The sequence below is a fragment of the Sinohyriopsis cumingii genome, unplaced genomic scaffold (genome assembly GCF_028554795.1).
Source record: "Sinohyriopsis cumingii isolate HCF-2022 unplaced genomic scaffold, ASM2855479v2 utg000837l, whole genome shotgun sequence".
Lineage (NCBI taxonomy): Eukaryota > Metazoa > Mollusca > Bivalvia > Unionida > Unionidae > Sinohyriopsis > Sinohyriopsis cumingii.
The window spans coordinates 261,270-282,660 of NW_028315936.1; the positions used below are offsets into that span (position 1 = coordinate 261,270).

At 35.6% G+C, this 21,391-nt stretch overlaps 1 protein-coding gene across 1 annotated transcript in view; it reads left to right on the top strand.

Moving 5' to 3' along the window:
• LOC149773176 (complement C3-like) overlaps positions 1-21,391 on the top strand; it is a 519,398-nt gene that overhangs the window by 159,530 nt on the left and 338,477 nt on the right. Inside the window, exons 7-9 of the mRNA XM_089946681.1 lie at positions 2,371-2,461; positions 4,757-4,862; positions 19,213-19,452. Coding sequence (XP_089802807.1) covers positions 2,371-2,461; positions 4,757-4,862; positions 19,213-19,452 — 437 coding nt within the window. The remainder of the gene's footprint in view (positions 1-2,370; positions 2,462-4,756; positions 4,863-19,212; positions 19,453-21,391) is intronic.

A 21,391-nucleotide genomic window follows, 5' to 3' on the forward strand; every position in this document is an offset into this window, starting at 1 on the left:
ATCGTGGGTATATTGTGATGCAGTAAGCATTTGACACTTGAATAAGAAAAGGTGTTAATTCATGCCTGAAATGACATGTGTCATGCCAAACTGTTTGCAAAAGGGTGAACATATCTTTCCTATAAATAAAGAATGTCAGAATGTGTGGATACACAACATGAAGCGTGGTGGAGCAGGATTTAAATGGTGGTCATCACCAAACAAATTGAGCTACATTTGCAAGCAACATTTTACTGAATGTGACAGCGAAACTGTAACCTATCAATCATGGTAGGTTTATTTATTTCTCTTTTAATGATAAAAAATTATTTTCATGGTATTTGCATTCTGACAACAGTTGTCATCATGAACATGAGAATAACAACAACACCAAAAGCAAAAAGCAAACATTAACATGTGTAGTTTTGACAACAATATTTAATTGCGATAATAATAATAATGATAATAATAATAATAGTGATAATTATGACGGTATTTGCCGGCCAAAAACGTTTAAACTTTTTTACCATAAAATCTTACTTTCATCTTATACTCTAAGTTAACTTATATATGGATTATATCATCCAAAATGCTGTATCATATTTTTCGTATGGAAAATAATTATCCAAGAGTACGCAAAATAATGTGTGAAAAATATTTCGTTTTGAAGAAGAGATTATGTATGAAAAAATATAGGATCCATCATTGAGTATTTTAAACATTTGCCGGCCTATAAGATGATAACTTTTGACTAGAAAATCTTAGTTTCATCTTGTACTCTAAATCAACTTATAAATGGATTATGTCATCAAATCGCTTTATCATATTTTTTGTATGGAAAATAATTATCCAAGATTACGAAAAATGATGTGAAAAATATTTTGTTTTGAAAAAGAGATCATGTATGAAAAAATATAGGATTCAATACTGAGTATTTTAAACAATTACACGATCATCCGTATTAAAAATGAATGTACATCAGATGTAATTGCTCTAATGCAGCATGCACTAGTACTATACACTGTTTAAATTTAATTACATATATGTGTGTTAGAATTTACAAGTTAGAAGATGAATAACCATGACAAAGACATATTCCATCACAATTTTCTTCTTGCACTTAATGATTAAATAAAACGTATGCCCCATTGAGTGAGGGAAGGAGGGAAGGAGATAGACAGTCATTGATGTCTTCATGATTGTAAATCTGTATTGTTCACTTACCTGATGACTGATTTTACTTGTGTACATGTGCAGTACCATATTTCCTTATCAATTAATACCACTAGATAAGTAATTCCCAATAATTTGTGTTGCCACTTCCATTATTAAACGAGTCGGTGGTTCTTCCCTGGGTTTTCCAGGGATCTTCCTCCACCAGTTATACTGGCCGCCATGTATAGTCTATCTTGTGCTGAAAAATGGCGTTAAGCCTAAGAGCAACAACAACAACAACAACAACCATTATTAAAAGAATCACATGGCTTTGTAGTGGTATTTACATACTAATTAAATATGCAAAGATCAGATTAACAAGGATACCAATAGGAAATGAGGCTACCCAAGGGTATTATGAATAATGTTCCATATAATGAAACGCAAATACCAGGTGGTTACTAGTGTGCATTTCTCAGCCAGCGACATTTTTTAACTTGCAAACGGAACTGTCAGCAATTTAAAGTAACTGATATCATAAACAAAAAAAATATTAAATGTTGCGGGGGGGGGGCAGGAATTTTCTCCACCTCTGTTGAATGTTTTCTTTGAACTTTCATTAATAACACAGACAAATGGCTGAATAAGATAGAGGATGGACAAAATGGACAGGTGGAAAATATATTCTGTCAGTGATTGGTAATGTGTGATGTTCACTCTGATAAAATAATGGTGGACTTTGATTCATACAGTGGATAAGGGAGATTGGTCTCTGATAAAATAATGGTGAACTTTGATTCATACAGTGGATGAGGGAGGTTGGTGTCTGATAAAATAATGGTGGACTTTGATTCATACAGTGCATGAGGGAGATTGGTGTCTGTTAAATAATGGTGGACTTTGATTCATACAGTGCATGAGGGAGATTGGTGTCTGAGATAAAACAGAAGCAGACTGGTTTATACTGATATAAGGATTTATTAGAGACAGAATGAATGATTTAACAAAATGATTCAAAAGGTTGGGTCATATGAATTTAACATAATATTAAATTTGGTGCAAGTTCAATAATTATGAGAAATTACATTTTTGGGGAAATGTTTCTTTTCAGAGCATATGTTATAGATTTCATGTGTGTTTATTTATAAAATAAGTGAAATCGATCAATTGGGAAAGACTTTTTCTTTAATAAACAGATTAAAACTGATCTAAAACAATTTGTTTTGTAACTTTCAGTAATTCCAACCTTTGAGGTCATGATAACCAATGTTAGTCGCCGGTACATATCTGAAAATGATGAACCGTTATGCATCAATGTTAAATCCATGTGAGTAATCTTGCCATCAGTGTTGAACATATGTGAGTATAATACTTGCCATCAATGTTGGAAAGATGATCAATTCTTGCCATCACTGTTAAATCCCTGTGGGTATAACTTGCCATTAATTTGAATCCATGTGAGTATACCTTGCCATCATTTTGAATCCATGTGAGTATACCTTGCCGTCAATGTTGGATCCATGTGAGTATACCTTGCCACCAACGTTGGATCCATGTGTGTATATCATGCCATCAATGTGGGATCCATGTGAGTATATCTTGCCATCAATGTTGAATCTACATTAATATATTTTGTCATCAATGTTGAAACATTGTGAGTATATCTTGCCATTAATGCTAAATTGATGTGAATATATCTTGCCATCAATATTCATCCACATTAAATTTAGTATATCTTGCCATCAATGTTGAATCCATGTGAATATATCTTGCCATCAATTGAATCCATGTGAGTATATCTTGTAATCAATGTTGGATCAGTTTGAATATTACTTGCCATCACTGTTAAATCCCTGTGAGTATAACTTGCCATCAATATTAAATCAACATTAGTATATCTTGCCATCAGTGTTGGATGCATGTGAGTATACCATGCCATCAATGTTAAATTGATGTGAGTATATCTTGCCATCAATGTGGGATCCATGTGCGTATACCTTGCCATCAATGTGGGATTCATGTGAGTATACATTGCCATCAATGTTGGATCCATGTGAATATACCTTGCCATCAATGTGGGATTCATGTGAGTATACCTTGCCATCAATGTTAGATCCATGTGAGTATACATTGCCATCAATGTTGGATCCATGTGAGTATATCTTGCCATCAGTGTTGGATCCATGTGAGTATACCATACCATCAATGCTGGATCCATGTGAGTATACCATGCCATCAATGTGGGATCCATGTGAGTATATCTTACCATCAGTGTTGGATCCATGTGAGTATGTTGTTATTGTTGTTGTTATAGGGTTTAACGCCATTTTTCAGCACAAGATAGGCTATACATGGCGGCCAGTATTAATGGTGGAGGAAGAACCGGGAAAACCCCGGAAAGGACCACCGACCCACGAGAAGCTACCGGCAAGCTTTCTCACATATCCACATTTGCCGAGCCCGAGACTCGAACCCACGCAGACAGAGGTGAGATGGCAGTGATCCGTGACGGACAGCGCTTTAGACCACTCGGCCACTCGGGGCCCCTCCATGTGAGTATACCATGCCATCAATGTTGGATCCATGTGAGTGTATCTTGCCATCAATGCTGGATTCATGTGAGTATAGCTTGCCATCAATGTGGGATCCATGTCAGTATATCATGCCAACAAAGTGGGATCCATGTGAGTATACCTTGCCATCAATGTGGGATCCATGTGAGTATACCTTGCCATCAATATGGGATCCACATTATTATATCAGTGTTGAATCCATGTGAGTATATCTTGCCATAAATTTTAAATCGATGTGAATATATCTTCCCATCAATATTAAATCAACATTAGTATATCTTGCCATCAGTGTTGGATCAGTTTGAGTATTACTTGCCATCAGTGTTAAATCCCTGTGAGTATAACTTGCCATCAATTTTGAATCCATGTGAGTATATCTTGCAATCAATATTAAATCAACATTATATCTTGCCATCAATGTTGAATCCATATGAGTATATCTTGCCATCAGTGTTGGATCAGTTTGAGCATTACTTGCCATCACTGTTAAATCCCTGTGAGTATAACTTGCCATCAATTTTGAATCCATGTAAGTATATCTTGCCATCAATATTAAATCCACACTAGTATATCTTGCCATCAGTTGAATCCATGTGAGTATATTTTGCAATCAATGTTGAATCCATGTGGTTGCTTTCTGTGAAAAAGATTTGTTCAGTTTCATTCACATTGGTTTATTTTTAAATTTTAAATAGTTATTACTACATTTTAAATAGTAGAAAATTCAGGTTGATACATTCAGTAAGTAAGCAGGCAACTGAAGAAATTAAGCTTTTGAGCATTTTAATGTAGCAGTAATGCAATACTGCTTGATTTTACTTGCTAACATTCTAACTTCTGTGCATGTAAACTACAACATGAATTTTCTTGTTAGTATTCAGAGTGTTTAACATATTGTACAGTTCTTGAAAAACTCATATTCATGTCAAAGTAGATAACTTTTTGCAACCAGTAAGAGATAGCAAATATATGTAGAAAATACATCTTATTAGTTGCAGAACGATACATACAGTCTAATTTTAATGACTCAAACATCTCACTTATTTCAGATACGTGTATGGTAAGCCAGTTAGAGGTACTTGTTCTCTCAGGCTGAAACTTAAAGATGAAGATGGAAATGAGACTGAATTGATGCCATATTTTAAACCTAAGGAGGTAAGAAAAATGGAACTGAACTGACTGAACCACAATTGAAAACAATAATGCGTTGTGGCATGTATCTTGCTGATGTCTCTTCAAATTCAATACCTTGATACCCATAATTAACTTCAAAATACACTGCAAATATTTGGCTTAAATAACTGACTTTGCATGATATCAAGCAGATGTTATTGAAGTAAGGTTTATCAGACATTTGTAAAGGGCCTATGTGTACATAAGCTGGTTCCTGATTTTCAGACATTCTTCTGCCATTGTACATATGGCCAAATCAAACAATTTCATATACAAGAAATTAATAGAAAATATGATAAATTATTTCTTGTTAATAGACAGTGAGATCCAAAATTAAGGTTTACATTGATAGTTTGAGAATTTTATATAGAATATCATACTATATGGCCATATTGATACTACAGCTATACCCAATCTGTTTATTTTCCAAGTAACAGTCAAGAATTAGAGCAACAGGTTCTCTGATCCAGATATGATTTAATTGATAGTACTATCTCAGTGCTTACTTAATTTATGTTGAAAATTAAACCTAAATTGACATTTAATAATTGCCAATGATTATTATTCATTTACTTTCTCATTGAAAATCATCAAACTTAAATTGACATCCTATAATTGCCAAAGACTAATAATTGACTTTCTTATCGAAAATCAAACCTAAATTGGACATTTTATAACTGTCACAAACTATTTATCACATTTTATGGTAAAGATGATCGCTTATGAAATGCTGAAGTATTTAGTTTGTTGTTTTAATTTTGGTATTTTTACACAACTAAGGGTCTAAGAAATTAACTATACAATGTATAGGCCTCTGTACGGTTCTTCTGCTGCGATGTATCTGTACACAAGACAGCTTAAAATCCTTTTAGTAAATGCCCCTTGAAATATAAAACAAACTACAAGGCTTGTAACTCTAGAAATCGCAGTTTTAATAGCAGCAATTACTTATCCTGCCACTATTGCATCATTAGCTAACATATTTTCATGCTGAAAACTCTCCATCCGTTCATTGTGAATACATTCTCCCACTGAGTGGAGAAAAATCAATATGACTTTTTGCACACAACTCTGTATGTTGCATGGTCATGCTGAGATGTTAGATATTACTTGTCATGTTTTTTACTGATGCCATACTGTGTAGACATCTGTCGAAACTATCACCAGAGAAATTATGCATGCAGCAACTTAACACAAATAATTAGTCTTCTTATGCAGTTTTTAATTAGTCTCAGTGTTACAACTGTCCTTTCCGTTTTATACGAAACTGGATAGTAGCTTTATCCCCTTTAGAACTTAGCTTTTTAAAAGGTTTCTGAGGCTACATTATGTTCCATATTTTAGGTGGACACATATTCCTTACATATATAAGAAACAATTGATATGGGTAAGTACTGTGTTCTAAAGAAACTAACAGTAGGCACTGCCTAACATCGAGACATTATTCCCTTTATCTTCGATTTCACATTGTATGCTTTTTATGTTTGCCCGTGTATTGTGTTGACACCGCATATGTATTTGAATGTTGCCTTAATAAACAAAGTACACAAGTGAATTATCTTAGTTTTCAATCACAGAAGCTACAGGTAATTTTCACAAAGTCAACACTATTGTTTATGTCATGCATTACAGTGTTCTTAGTGCATATACAGGTTTGTATGTGGTATGACACTGCACACAACCAAGTGTGTTTCACGGCAGCATCATACAGTGCTCTTAGTACATACACAGGAGTGCATGTGGTATGATACTGCATACAAACAGGTGAGTTGCAAGGCCATAGCAACTGATTTCAAATGACATTCATTCTTTCTTTATCACAGAATAATATCAGAACAGTCTGTGGGCAATGTGGTAACCAAAAGGGCCCTTCAGACACTCAACATACTGCATAAGTGCTCAAAATGCACAACAACAAAACATTGTTGCACTTTTTGCGAAATATTACCTTATATCAATGCCGGATGAATATTCCCTTCCCTGCTTCATCAGAATTGCCGGGAATCTCTTCTAGGTCTCACATACGGGGTCATACATCGTTGAAAGCCAGTGAATTCCATCCAGAAGGATGATCTAGAAGTTTCAGAAGTTCATCGACTTACCCTTACGACTTCTCACATCTTTAACAGCATGCATGCCTCGGGTAGCAGGTTGTTCCCTCGTCTTGGGGAAGTAGAGCACTGCGACAGTGAATTATGCCCTCCTGTTATTGAGGTAGAGCACCACATTAGCAGGTTTTGGCTTCCTGTTAGGTAGAGTGCTGCAATAGTGAGTTGCACCCTTCCTTGAAGGAAGTGGAGCATTGCAACCATGGGTTGCATCCTCCCTTTAGGGAGGTTGAGCACCACATCAGCAGGTTGCTCTCTCACATCAGGAACGTAGTGCACTGCAATACTATTTCTGCTTCAGGCAACAAGTTGCCTCCTCAAGGGCCGTCTGCAAAATGTTTCAAGGAGGAACAACTTCAGACCATATCCCAAGCTCCTGCTAGACCACCTCCCCACTTATCAGGTCCACGCTGCCTTGGTCGCTACAGATCCAAGAGCAAGATCTATAACACTCCTTCCTTTCCTACTGCATGAAGGTGGAAGGGGGACAGCCTTAGCAAAATATTTCCATCTCCTACTATGTATCCCCTTACAACACGTCCCAGTAGGTGCTTGCCAAGGCCTCCTATTATGGGTTTGGTCAAGCTCTTATGTATATATAATTTAATTGTTGTTTAGTTTAAAATTGCTTTTATTTCATTACATGATATTGTAATGTAACGTGATATACTGGACTTGACCTTGTCCAAAACTCATGTAATGGTTGTTACTGGTGGTGGTGTTGTGAGGTTGTACCTTCTTACAAGGTGTCAACTTTATTTGGCTATCATTATCAAGAGGGTGATCGCCCTCGGTGTTGTTGCCCGGATCGAGAATTGTTTTTTTAAAAAGCGTGAAATTATAGATGGAATGAATAGAGATCAGAGCAGATATAGAACAGAATGACACGAGCCCCGTACATGGAATAACAATATTTTTTTATCAATTACATCATCAACTGGGATAATACATTACATTAGGAAGATACACTTCGTTTTGAATAAATCATTCACCAAATTTCAAACACAAATATATTTATATAAATATAATCGAGTGAACGATCGAAGTCATTGCGTTGTACAACTTCGTAACCTGCTTGTTCCGGTCCACTCCAACTTAACTATGGTGGTTCCTCGTGGTCATTTTGCTTTTTCCTTTTTCCAACCTCCCTACTGTCTCGCCTTTTTTCGGCCCTCAGACTTTGTGTGAGCAGGTGGATATGGAAGTACGTAGATACTTGGATAAGTAGGTACGTGAATACTTCAGTGGATACATCCGTGAGCTATTTCCACTTTCAAAATAAACAGAGAAGCACACTAAATCTTCTGTCAGTTGTTCTACTGGGAACAGATCATTATCTCAGATATCGTTTTATCGGAATTCAAACAGACCAAAGGTTGTCTGGTCAAACTAAACGTGCCAAGCCAGAAACAAAACTAGTTTTACAAGATTAACATACTTCCTAATGGCTATAACAATTATGTTCTCGTCTCAATTACACAAATGAATGAATGAAATTCATTACATGACTTAATTACATTATTTTCAGCGAATACACACGTTCAAGTCTTTAGCAGACATAAAAGTATCTAAGATCGGTGAATTCAAATGAATTCTCATAACTCTTATCAACTAAAGTAATGCACGAAATTCTTTGATTCCTATAGCAATCAAGACGACACATTCAAACAATTCATCAAACTCATATAAAGAAGATCATTTTACGAATTTAGATAGATTAACTCAAGCACAGTTACACTCATTTCAAGAGAACTGATGAATAGATTTAAGCAAATAAATTATTGCAAATATAAACAATTAAATTCAAACAAATCATTATATTTGAAAAACGAACTGCATGAAATTGACCCAAATACTTTGTGCTTTCAAGCTTTGTTTGCTTCTACCGCCAAAATCTAATTATTTGTTCTCTGGCCCAAATTGATGTGCCCTTCAGAGATCGACAGAAATGTATATCCTTACAAATGAGCTAAGTTCTGCTTGACCTGATTGACTTTATTGTTTTAAATTTTTATGTCAACAACTAATCCATAGCTAAATTATTCTCTATGTTTATGGGCTTAATATCAGGATCTCTAGTAATAGAAGAAGTAAATATGTTGATTTGGGTCAGGGTTTTTGACTCTCCTAAGTGAATTTTACAGGTTATAGTTTTGATTTTGTAATGATCAGGATCAGTCTTGAAGGTTATTTTTTATTAGATAATGTTTTTTTTATATTATAGAAAATGCTAAGTGTGACCTGAGGTCAGGTAGAGAACTATTTAATCTTATAATTGTGTGGACTTGTAATTCTTGCTTTAACATCTAGCACTTTCAAGTTGTATCATGTTACCAGCTTGAGTTCAATCGTATTATCTTTAAATTATTGAATTAAAGTGGTTATCTTCTCTGGAAATACAAAAGTACTCTGATACAATTCTTGGATAAAGATGTTCACTGGAATTTATACTGAATTGAAACCTGGAAATATTTTTCTGTGATTCAACAAAAGACTGTTGACACATCAGCACTCCATAAACTATAGCATACATGTCATTGCCTTCAGTTTTGGATTTCTTCAGGTTTTATACTGAGTTTTATTCATGACTTTAAATTATTAGGACTTGTGTCTGTGTCTGTAATTCTTGGATTATTTTGGAATTTAATTTGCAATACCATAAGTTCTTTTTTTCTCATTTTCACTTTGTATTCTAAGGAAATCAATTATTTGTTAAATTTTACAAAGGATTTTTGTTCACTGTTTTTTGTTACTTATTTTAAGAGCATAGACTTTTAACAAAAAATTGGGCGCTTGACTGGGAAATGAATTTTTCTAAAATATTTCAGGAAACTTTGCTTTTGAAATGTAAATTTCCCTCGATTTGGAATTTTTAAAATCACAAGTATTATTTCACATTTTAGAAATCTTTAGTGATATCAACAAGCTTTTTACAATGTCATCTTATGTGCCGATCTTTACTTCAAATCCTACCCAAGAACACTTAGACTCCTTGTACAAGAATGAGTTGCTTCAGCTTGCAGAAGACATGATCTTTCCGAGACAAAAGGTTCTTTAACAAAACAAAAAACAAAAAATATTTTTGTCCAATATTTGGTGGAAAAGTGTGTTCGGATAAAAGTACTTTGGATTTAATTAGAAAGTCTTATCAGACTCTAATATAAAAGTAAAGGAATTAAAATACAAGATAAAATTATAGTGAAGACAGTTTGAGCTTTAGAAAGTGGAAAGAGAGAGGAAAATGCAATTTGAGAAAGAGGAGAAGCAAATCCAATTAGTTGAAGAGGAAACAGAGAGAGGAAAATGCAATTGGATAAAGAGGATAGAGAGAGACAAATGCAGTTGAAGAAAAAAGAAAAACAAAAGCAGTTGCAGTTAAAGAAAGAAGAAAAATAAATGCAGATACGATCAAAGAAAGAGGAAAGAGATAAACAAATGCAAATGCGGAGAGGAAGAGAAAAGGAAGAAAAGGAATATTGATTTAGATTACAAGAATTGAAAAGCAATCCTCCACTTCACATGCAAATTCAAGTTTTTATGTTACTAGGAATATTAGGTTAGTGCCCCCTTTTTGAGAAAAAGAAGTAGATAAATATTTTCCTCATTTTCAAAAAATTGCTGAAAATTTGAAGTGGCATAGAGAGCATTGGATTCTGTTATTAGGTTACACATTTTGGCAAAGCCTGAGACATCTCTGCTTCCTTGTCAGTACAGCAAAGTGCTGATTATGATCTGGTTAAGGAATGCATCTTAAAAGGTTATGCGTTAATCCCTGAAGCTTAGTGACAAAAATTCAGAAATTAAAGAAAAGAAGTTGGTCAAACACATGTCGAATTTGCTACAGAAAAGAAGCAGTTATGTTGATAGATGGTGCTTAGCCAAGAAAGCTGAACGAGATTATGAAAGTCTCAAACAACTTGTATTACTTGAAGAATGCATGAATTGCGTCCATTGTGATGTTAAGACTTATCTTGATGAGCATAAGGTTGAAACTTTAGAAAATGCTGCTTGTACTGCAGACGAGTATTCCTTAGCTCATAAAGTTTCTTTTTTTAGCAAGTCTTCACTCAGCAGTCTTTTAAAAAAATGTATTTCAGCCTAATACAAGTCCTTCCAAATCTCAGTCTGGCGCAACATTAAAAATCAAGTTTCTGTTAAGATTGATCAGAATGTCCTATGTGTACCTTTTGCAAGAAGAAACGACACGTTATTTCTGATTGCTACCAATTTTAAAATAAGCAACGGAATCAATACGGACCTATTATAAATGCTCTTATTTCTAAGAGGTCAACTTCACGGTCTTGTATTGAAAGCATGAACCCCTAATAAACCCGTGTCTGCTTTTATTATGGAGAATTATGAACTATTCATGTTGAAGGGTTATATACCACTCATGCGTGATTCAGCAAATCATATCCCTATTAAAATTTTAAGGGACACGGAAACTACTCATAGTCTTTTATTAATTGGTACTTCGCCACTTTCTGAGAAGGCTTCTTTAGATGAGACTGTCCTTATTCAGTAAGTAGAGTGCAGCTGTGTTAATGCTCCTCTCCATTGTGTAAAATTGTCATCAGACTTGGTCTCAGGACCCATAACAGTCAGAACAGTGTAGTCTTAACCATTGAGAGCATTCATTTATTACTAGGCAATGACCTAGCTGGAGATAAAGTTGTGTTTAATCCACTTGTAACTGACGAACCTTGTTTGGATCCTATTGAAAAAGAATATCCTGATTTAGACCCAGCTTGTGCAGATATTAGAGGTATGGCAACGAAAGCTCTTGTCAATCTGGAATGCTCTTCATCTGTTTGATTTGGTAGTTGCCATCGACCTTCAGGATGGTAACTTGCCTATCCTTATATTTTCCTCCAAACCACAAATATCACCACTTTTACCTAGACCAGAATGTTTTTCAATTTTGGGTTGTGCCATTTGGAATCTCCTCCACACCCATTCTTCCCCCAGATCATGGGAGTGTTAGTGACCTACCTCTGAATACTGGGAACATCGATTCTCCAATATTTCAACAACTGAGTTTAGTCCCTTCATCAGGATCTTACCCAACCTCGAGTAGTGAGAACTTGTTTCATCTTAGAACTTTGATCTGTTGTGGATGAACTACCTTACAAATCAACTTGATCTGATTTCTTCTGGAGGTGTAGATCAAATATTGGCTCACCTCAAGACACTACGAGCATAACCTTGTTGTCTGCTTTCATTTATCATTCCCTGTTCTGAACCTTGAACGTCACTGCTGATTGGTTTCTTAGGCTATATCCATATGCATTCCCTACAGTTCCACCTTCTTGCAAGGTTGAAACCACACAGAGATTCTCTATCAACCTGTATATTTCTAGGACCAAATTTTCACCACCTTTTGCTTTGGTGGATGAATCGAGACAAGATTCCTGATGGGAGTTCCCAAGCACGCACCTGATCCCCACACCTATTCGCTGATGTTTCAGTTTGCAGTTTGGGTGCTCATTTAGATCCAGAGGGCATAATGGACCACGGATTTTGGACTAGCATTGCAAGGGTTCTTCAACTGAATAAGGGGGCGGTGTATTGTGGTCTCCTTGGAAAACACATCCATTATAACATGTCTGTAATGTCATGGATGCAAACTTGCCCTTTCTCCTGTGCGGGGGTCTGGAGCCTCATCATCTCAGTGAATTTTGCAATCCGAGTTCACTACCTTCTGAGCAAGATGAATATATTAGCGGACAGCTGTTCCAGAATAGACTGTCAGTGAGCTGTCCTCACAGACTAGTCTCTTCGCCACTCAGTAACAGAGTCCCTGTTCTCCCTCTGGGGAAGACACCTTGTGGACCTGTTTGTCACCAGCTTCAACAACAAACTTACCATTTATGTGTCTCCTGTCCTGATTCAGAGAGCATGGGTTTTAGAGGCATTCAGCTTTCAGCGGGATCACCTATTTGCTGATGCCTTCCCACCTTTCCGACTGCTACCACAAGTTCTGCAAAATGTCAGAACTTCCACTGCTCAGATCATGCTCATCACCCTACTGCGATCCAATGATCATGGTTCAGTGATCTCCTAGACCTGTTGATTCATCGACCCAGGTCAATACCTAACAGGAGGGATCTCCTGTCTCTTCACTGGAGATCATTTCTTCACAACATTCCATACATTTTCCACCACTGGCTGTGCCCTTCAGTTATGGAGGTTGATCACCACAACAGCGGCTTTCTCCCTCCTATAAGGGAGTCCGAGCACTGCAACACATCTGATGTTTTTGTTTCTCTCTGTGGTCTTTTGTTATGCACAGTATGTGACTCAGATAGACATCGACCTTCTATAGATGGAATGATCCCTCTATTGTGAGTACAACTCAGTTTCTCTGTTTTTTTATCAGTTTGACAAGAACATCAGCCTACCCACATAACTGACAAATGACAGCTACTCAATAGTAGAAGGATAAGTAATTGCTGCTATTTAAATGTCTTTTTTTTGGAGGGGGTACAACTAATGTTAATTATGCATTACTTACCTGCTACTATTGCCGATACCTTTCTCCTACACTGCTTCGATGTCTTGTGTAAAGTCATCTGTGAAAAGATGACAAATAATATCTACTTTCTGCACATTACATGTGATATACAGAGTGGTGTGCAAAAGGTCATTATGACTTTTCTCCACCTTGTGGGAGGATGTATTCGCATCGAACGGACAGTGAGTTTTCAGCACGAAAATAGGTTAGCTATGCAAAAGTGGTAGGTAGCATTGCGTAATTAAAATTAGTTTACCACCCCAAAAAATCTACATTTTATACCTTGGACTCCATTTCTTAATGACCATTTTCTTTTACAGCAATACTTTTTAGTAGAAGTGTTGATTTTCAGTGAGCTATCACACGTGTATATGATTTGGATGTTGGGAATTAAGAGCATGAAAATATAAAGATTTTGTGAATTTTCATCTGGTCCAATAGTATTACATTTGCCACAGCTCATCTTTATTTTAAAGTCTCCAGATTTATTGATACATTTGCCATGCCAAAGGGAAGACATAATAAGGTATGTATGTGAGTATGTAATTACTTTTTACATGTAAAATTGTTCTAGTTTACATTTGATCGAAGATTTACAAGTGTTAATGCAATTGTCATGAACATTAAGTAATCCATTTAATGCGGACTTCATATCTAGAGAACCATTCAAAGGGACGATTCTTTATTCACAAAAATAGCTGGAAGTTTATTATAAAATAACTCCAATGAATTTAAGACCAATCAACTGTTGTATTGACATTATTTGCTTCATATATGGATTAAAGTGGTATGCCTTACGCGAAAGTTAGTGAGAATTAGTGGAGACAAATGAAATATTTCATTGGAATGTAAGTTAGTAACAGTTCCCTTGTGAAAAGTTGTTGTTGTTTTGGGTTTAATGTTTAATGTCATATTTTAGCAGACGTTAGGCTGTACATGGCAGCCAGTATAACTGGTGGAGGAAAATCCGTAAAACCCATGGGAATCGGCTGGCAAACTGTCTCACAAACATACATCGGACTAGTCCAAGTAATAATATACAGTGTCTTTGCTTTGGCGTGATGTTATATCAATAAAGTTGCAGTCTTGAAAATGAATTTGCCCAGAGTGAGCATAACACTGTGCAGACAATTTTCTTTTACAACATTGTGGCATTCTCTGGTCCTTAACTGATAACAGATTGAACTCATAACTTTAATGGACATTTTCTCCACATTAATATGATGCCTAGGGCACCAAATAACCATTAAGAAATGCAGGGACCATGTATTAAAAGTATTTTAAACTCATTCTCACTCAGAACATAATATTTGCATGTTAAGAACCCATCTTAGTAACATGTATACATCAAGCAAATGTGTTAAAACACGATGTTGGATGTTGGGGTCCTATGTGATGTAAATAGGCAGCATAGGGAAAGGAATCGATTACTGACATGCAATAGACGCTTTAGCAATGTTGCAATGAGGCGCTTGGTCAAATCCACACTCAGATTTATTCTTGAGGTGTAAATCCGTAATTAGCGTAATTATATTTATTGTTCCAAAGCAGACCATGTCCCAACTCAACACAAGAAATTCTTTTGGAGTTGGATGCCACGAAATTTTTGTTGTGCTATATGAGCCACAACAGATGATATTGTAAAACAGTTTTGAGTAATTCATCACTGTTGCGGTCGTGTTTTGCCGCAATCTGTTTCATTGCACATATGAGAGATTCCTTCCGATAAAATATACCAGATGGTAGCACAAATTCATACAGTGTTGGTTCATCTGTTGCATATTTATGTGCCACAGACAAATTTGTATCCTCACTGAAATAGCCAGACCTATACAGGGTTACGCTTGCAAATATTGTCAATATTCTCAAAAATATCGCCGTCATAAAGTCTAGTTGTTCTCTCACATGGAAATTTCAGTACTAATTCAGTCCAAGAGTGACTGTTATGAGAATAGATAATAATTATAGATAATCAGGTGCCTCTACTACAGTATTTGTCAGAACTATACAAAACCTTGGTGGTCCATGTGGCTCAGTAGCCTAAAGCACTCAACGTTATGGGTCTTTGCCATCTCACCTCTCTCTGTGTGGGTTTGAGTCTCGGGTTCGGCCAAAATGGGTTGTAAGAAAGTTGCCAGTAGCTTCTCATGGGTCAGTGGTTCCTTCTGGGGTTTTCCTGGGTTCTTCCTCCACTATTTATTCTCGCCGCCATATATAGTTTATCTTGTGCTGAAAAATGGCATTAAATCTAATAACAACAACAAAACCTTGTTGGTTATTGTTTTTACCATGATCGGAAATTTTAGTAGTTTTTCCAATACATCTATGTTATTTCTTTTTGCCTCGTTGACAAGAAATTCCCATTCATACATTTTTCATTTGTGATTTTGTTGATCCGTTTTCATGTCTCGAGTTAATAAAATGTTCTCTGACACATTGAGCCACACAAGTTAACATTCATGTGGCTGTGGCAGCGGCATTGATGCTTGCACCACACGGGGGGGGGGTAAGAGCACCAATTTGGCTTCTTTATATGATAAAGGACGTAAACAACAGACACTGGATACACGTTATTATATTATGGTTTCTCTATTCTGGCAAACATACCTGCTTTACAATTTTTGTCCACTGTGAAAACATTAATATGTTGCCGTGATTCCTTAACAGGCAAAGGTTTATCACAAATAATCCCAAGTTGGGCCATCCTAGGCACCATCATGTTGTACAATAAATTGTATTCTGAATATGTACTAGCTGTCATTTACAAGATTATTAATAATCAGTGTGGCTTGCTCATCATTCATTAAGTAATTGATGAAAATACCATCGTGATCTATCATGTTGAAAAAACATGAACAGCGCCATCTTGAACAAATTCATTTCTGGCAATTTTGATAAATTCGTGTAACTAACTCAATGTATTGTAGTTCGGTCTCGGCTAACCTCTCAAATTGGTTTGAAAAATGATTCCATCTAGTTACTTGAATTGTTATTTGCAATTTTCGACCTTGGAAAAGGTTTTCTTATACCACTTAGTTTAATGTACTGCTCTCTCAGCTGTTTTGTAACAGTCAAATTACGCATTGCTGTAGTATAAAATGTAATATCTTTAATATAATATAAATTTCCTCTAAGCTAGAAAATATAATAAACTCAAATTATGCCAATGGCAAAAAATAATTGTAAGTGGCTAGAGATTGGATCAGCAACTCCTTATGGAAAAACTGTCGCAGAAATTGTTCTTGTGTCCATATGATAAATGTCAGACTCAGCAATACAGGCCTGAAACCATGTCTGATATGTGGAGAAGGGGTAAAGGGGAAAACTGAACTATGTGTCCCTTATGGTGGATGAAAATATCTTGCCTTGAAAAGAGAATATGAAATAATAAACGCTGATGATAAAGTAAAAAAAAAGGACAAAAGAGATTACATCGAGATGTTTATTAAAATACAATAATTTCATTTTAGAGAAAATAAAATAATAAAACAAATCAAGTGGAAAAGGTTTCAATGAAATTGCAAAACAACCAATTTGCACAAGCTATGAGGCTAATTGAGCCAGGACCATCATAAATTGTTGTCTTAAAATGCTCTTGCTAATGTAGTTAATGTGGAGTACCTCACTATCGGTATTGGAATTCCAGGAAGGAAATCTGTTTTTCAAAATATCTTTCTCATAGATCTGTATGTGAGTGCTTTAATGGAATGATCAGTGATGGTATTGTTATTGATTATATCAACTCAAGTAGAGCAGATATTCAGCTGGAAAACTTGATAGCGATTACTTCTAGTAAAAATAACAAACGGGGAAAACTGGAAAACATAATTGCATACCACGACCAATAAAGTCAATTAATCAAGATACAGGTGAAATGAAAGATTTTCATCTGTTTCTGCCACGGGAAAATATTTCAATATTAATCCTGGAGCTTTACACTATGTAGCAAATTTCCTAACTAACTCGGCCACGTCAAAGCGACTTAACCAGAAATAAAGATTTCAGTATACACAGTAATGTAATTTATTATTTTTGCTCCCCCCCCCCCCGCTCACACACACTACAACACTAAGACCCCACAGTAATGAGTCGCTAAAATATTGCCAACAGGGCACTGATTGGCATTGGGTTTTAAAAAGAATCAACATTTTTAAGACCAAGATTACGAATTGATTGATTTATGTAGCAAATTATTTAATTACAGGTTACAAGTCAGTGGATGTATACAATTTCAGCATACACTTCAGGGTCAATCCCACATGACTGGCAGCATTATTGTCAGCATTAGTAAAAGAATGATTATAAGTGGGAGGGAAGGCCTCTGCCAAAAAAACAAATTGAAATATCATGAAATGGGTAATTGCAAAACGTAACCCAGGTGCACATGCCAGGCCCCCACCCAACTCAGATAAGGGTGTTCATTTTATAGCACCCGGGATTCACTTAGGGGATGTGTGCTTGATTACAGATTAACAAACTAAATTTCAGCCTTGACAGCTCTCTGAATCGCTAAAATTTAATTCTAAAATTTTGTTTTGCACCTATTGATTCACCGGGGTGTGTGTGTTCATTTAACATTATTACAAGGCCTGGATTGTAAAATGGGGCTTGATGGGGGGCCTCAAGGTCGAGGCCACTTTTTGGTTGGCTCTGCACTCCTCCTCCTGCTGTCTGGTTCCTGGACCATCAAAACTGACAGGAAAAGAATCCATCCAGATTGACATTCTGTGCAATCTGAATTTCAACAGGTGATGCAACCAAAAAGGTTCAGTGAGCATTCCTTTTTCAAGCCACCTCTTTAAACTCCATCCACATGATGAAGGGGGCAGCCCTAAAATCCTGCTTGCAACATATACCCTGATGTTGGTCCATATTGACACGGCTAGGACTTGTACCGGATTTTGAGAAATTCTAGCTCCTTCAGGATTTCATTTACATAGGAACAAACTTCCTCACCTACAAATGGAGACGTCATGTACCCCAGACATAATGCTAGCTCTTTTGAGATCTCTTTATGCCAAGAATTCATTGTTGACCTGACTTTACCTTTACTGGGGACCTTGAACTCCACAGCAGACCAGGTTTCTCCTTCTGGTGACATGGAAACAATGTAAGGATTTCCAAACTGAATTACTCTAAGGTCAGTTTTTAGTACCATCTGCTGAACTGATGGCCCAGTTGAGACAGGTACCTGAATGGACACTGACACACAATATTTGGGTGGGTCACTGTCTAGAACAGAAGGTATATCTCTGCAAGACCATAGGTTATCCAGACGTACACGACTTCCACTGCTCAACTCATCCTGAAATCCCCCACTGTGGATCATATTTTCATACCAAAAGAGAGTAATCTAACTCAGTTAATAGTGACAGGTAAGTATTAAATAAGAAACGTTTTACCCCAACCCCACCTTGACACATTATTTACAAGGGAGATATGTTTGAGATCAGTATTCTCCTATACTTCCTGTACACTATTGGCTATACCTTTGATGTCTTTAAATTAAAGCACTTTATAAATAATCAGGCTCTAAGTAAAAGTTTTTATCTATTTTTGGTCATACAACTTGTATGGAAATTATAGTGTTTTTGCTTGCTTGATCTAAATAATTAGACCTTTTCATACTGTATAAAAGTTCATCTCACTTAATCACCATGCAAGAAAATTTGAATTATGTCATTTCCATTTCATATCTTGTTTCACACAGCTTGATAGCAATGGACATATGGAGATTGTAATTGATGTCAAAAATGGCATTAGGCCTGTCCTGCTAGGATATGATATTGAGGGCAAGAGACTCGTTCTAGATGCAACAGTCCAGGAAACTACAACTGGGAATACCCGAACAGTCCGTGACCAGTCTGTGTTCTTTTCCAACAATCCTTATGTCTTGAAGTTTTTCAGGTCATCATCTTCATTCCAACCTGGTTATCCATATGAACTGCATGTAAGTCTTAAGTTTCAAATACTTAATGTACGTGTTAAGTGATAATGCTTGTGTGACATGAAAATTACATTGTATACAATATATTTTTCTGTGCCAAAAGAGTCATGAGCACAGCATTGGCCATTTTCACAATTAATAGTTGATGCATGCTTATAAGGACTACTCTGGACATTATTAGGCAAAATTTAGTAACACTAGACTGTTAATCACAATACATTTACTATCACAATGTGGATAAATGTTGCAAACTGCATGACAAAGAAGTTACAATATCTACAATGCCAGCCATTTGTCATGAACATTTAACAGTTTCAGAAAAAATGAAATTTCTTGTTTGTGTATGAAGATGTCATCTGATTTATTGGTGGTAAAGCCAAATAAAACTTATGGATATGTGTCTGTCATCTATCCATCCTTGAAATACAGGTTTATATTGTCTATATTTCAGATAAGTGTGAACATGCACATGAGCTATATATTTTTAAGATGGATCTTGCATCTGACTGGCTGAGCTTTTACCATTCTGGAGGCATTTTTGCTGGTGTGATTTTAATCATATTTTGAATATGTGCATGCATCAAAAGTATCTTGAATGAATTCAGTAATAAACACGGTCCAAGCATACTTATGACTTGAGCTTTCATCTGTTAAGCTGATCTTATTGCCACTCTTAAAGCTATATTTCTGGTCTGATTAGAGAATGAACTAATATGATCAAGATGTTCGATGAGTGTGATGAATTCACAATAATGAGGTGATCTTGCATCTGATTGGCTGAAATTGTTACCAGCCTAGAGACAAGTTCTAATCCAGTTGTGAGTAAGGCAAAATTGATTCGGTGCACTTCTGTCTGACTGGCTGAGTTTGTCAGCACTTTATTTATTATTTCTGGTCAGATTTTAATACTTACTAAATAAACCTATATCATGAAGATAAAGCAATGTGAGTAACACGTGGAACTATTGAGAGTAATAGATCTGGGGGTTTGCACAGTTTTAAGAAAAATACCTGATTTTGTTTTAAAAATAGACACAAATTATGGATATACAGTGCATGCATTTCAATAGAACAATTTATAACAATTAGTGAAATAATGCACCTTAGGGCATAAGATGAATAATCTGTAATGCATAACTGAAGAAAAATTATAAAATAGAATTTACATTTGAATTCAAATATAATTTCATAAGGGTTAAAGGTTTATGGAAATTTAGGAACAGTGTACTATTTGATGAAAATATATTGATGAAATCAATAATTACATGAAAATAATAAAATTGCAATTTGCCGATTATGAAGGAATTATTGCCAATGTATCAAATTCAAATTTAAGATTTGGTATGTCAGACTCATTTTTTTTCATATGCATTATCGATGGAAATTTGTGGAAAGACAATTTTGTATGTTTCATATAAAAGGAAGAGCAAATTAAAACAGGAAAATGAACTTGTACCACAAATACAGTCTTGAATGGTTTCATGGTACTTTATAATTTAGACATTTCGGACTCTAAAAATATTTTTTAGAAAGAGCTTGAAAGTATGAGAAGGAAAGACTTTGAGAAAGTAGTATTGGATCTATGGTAAATTGGGTAGAAGGGTGTGAGAAACTAGCAAGATACTTTTGCCAGCGAGAAAATAGGAACTCTGTTAATAAAATAACTGTAAATTAAAGATAAGAGTGAAATTATTTCTAGTCAGTTTGATATTCTAGGGGAAGTAAAAGAATATTACAATAATCTACATAATGAGGGGAAAAATGTAGAATATGTAGACTTAGAGATCCTTCTCAAAAACCATACAATTCCTTGGCTTAATCAGGAGCAATCTTTAAGATAAGAAGACAGAGCTACCTACATCAAAGTACTTAGTTATTAAAAAGTATGAAAATTATCAAAGCCCAGGATCAGATGGTTTCACAGCTGAATCTTTTTAAAGTC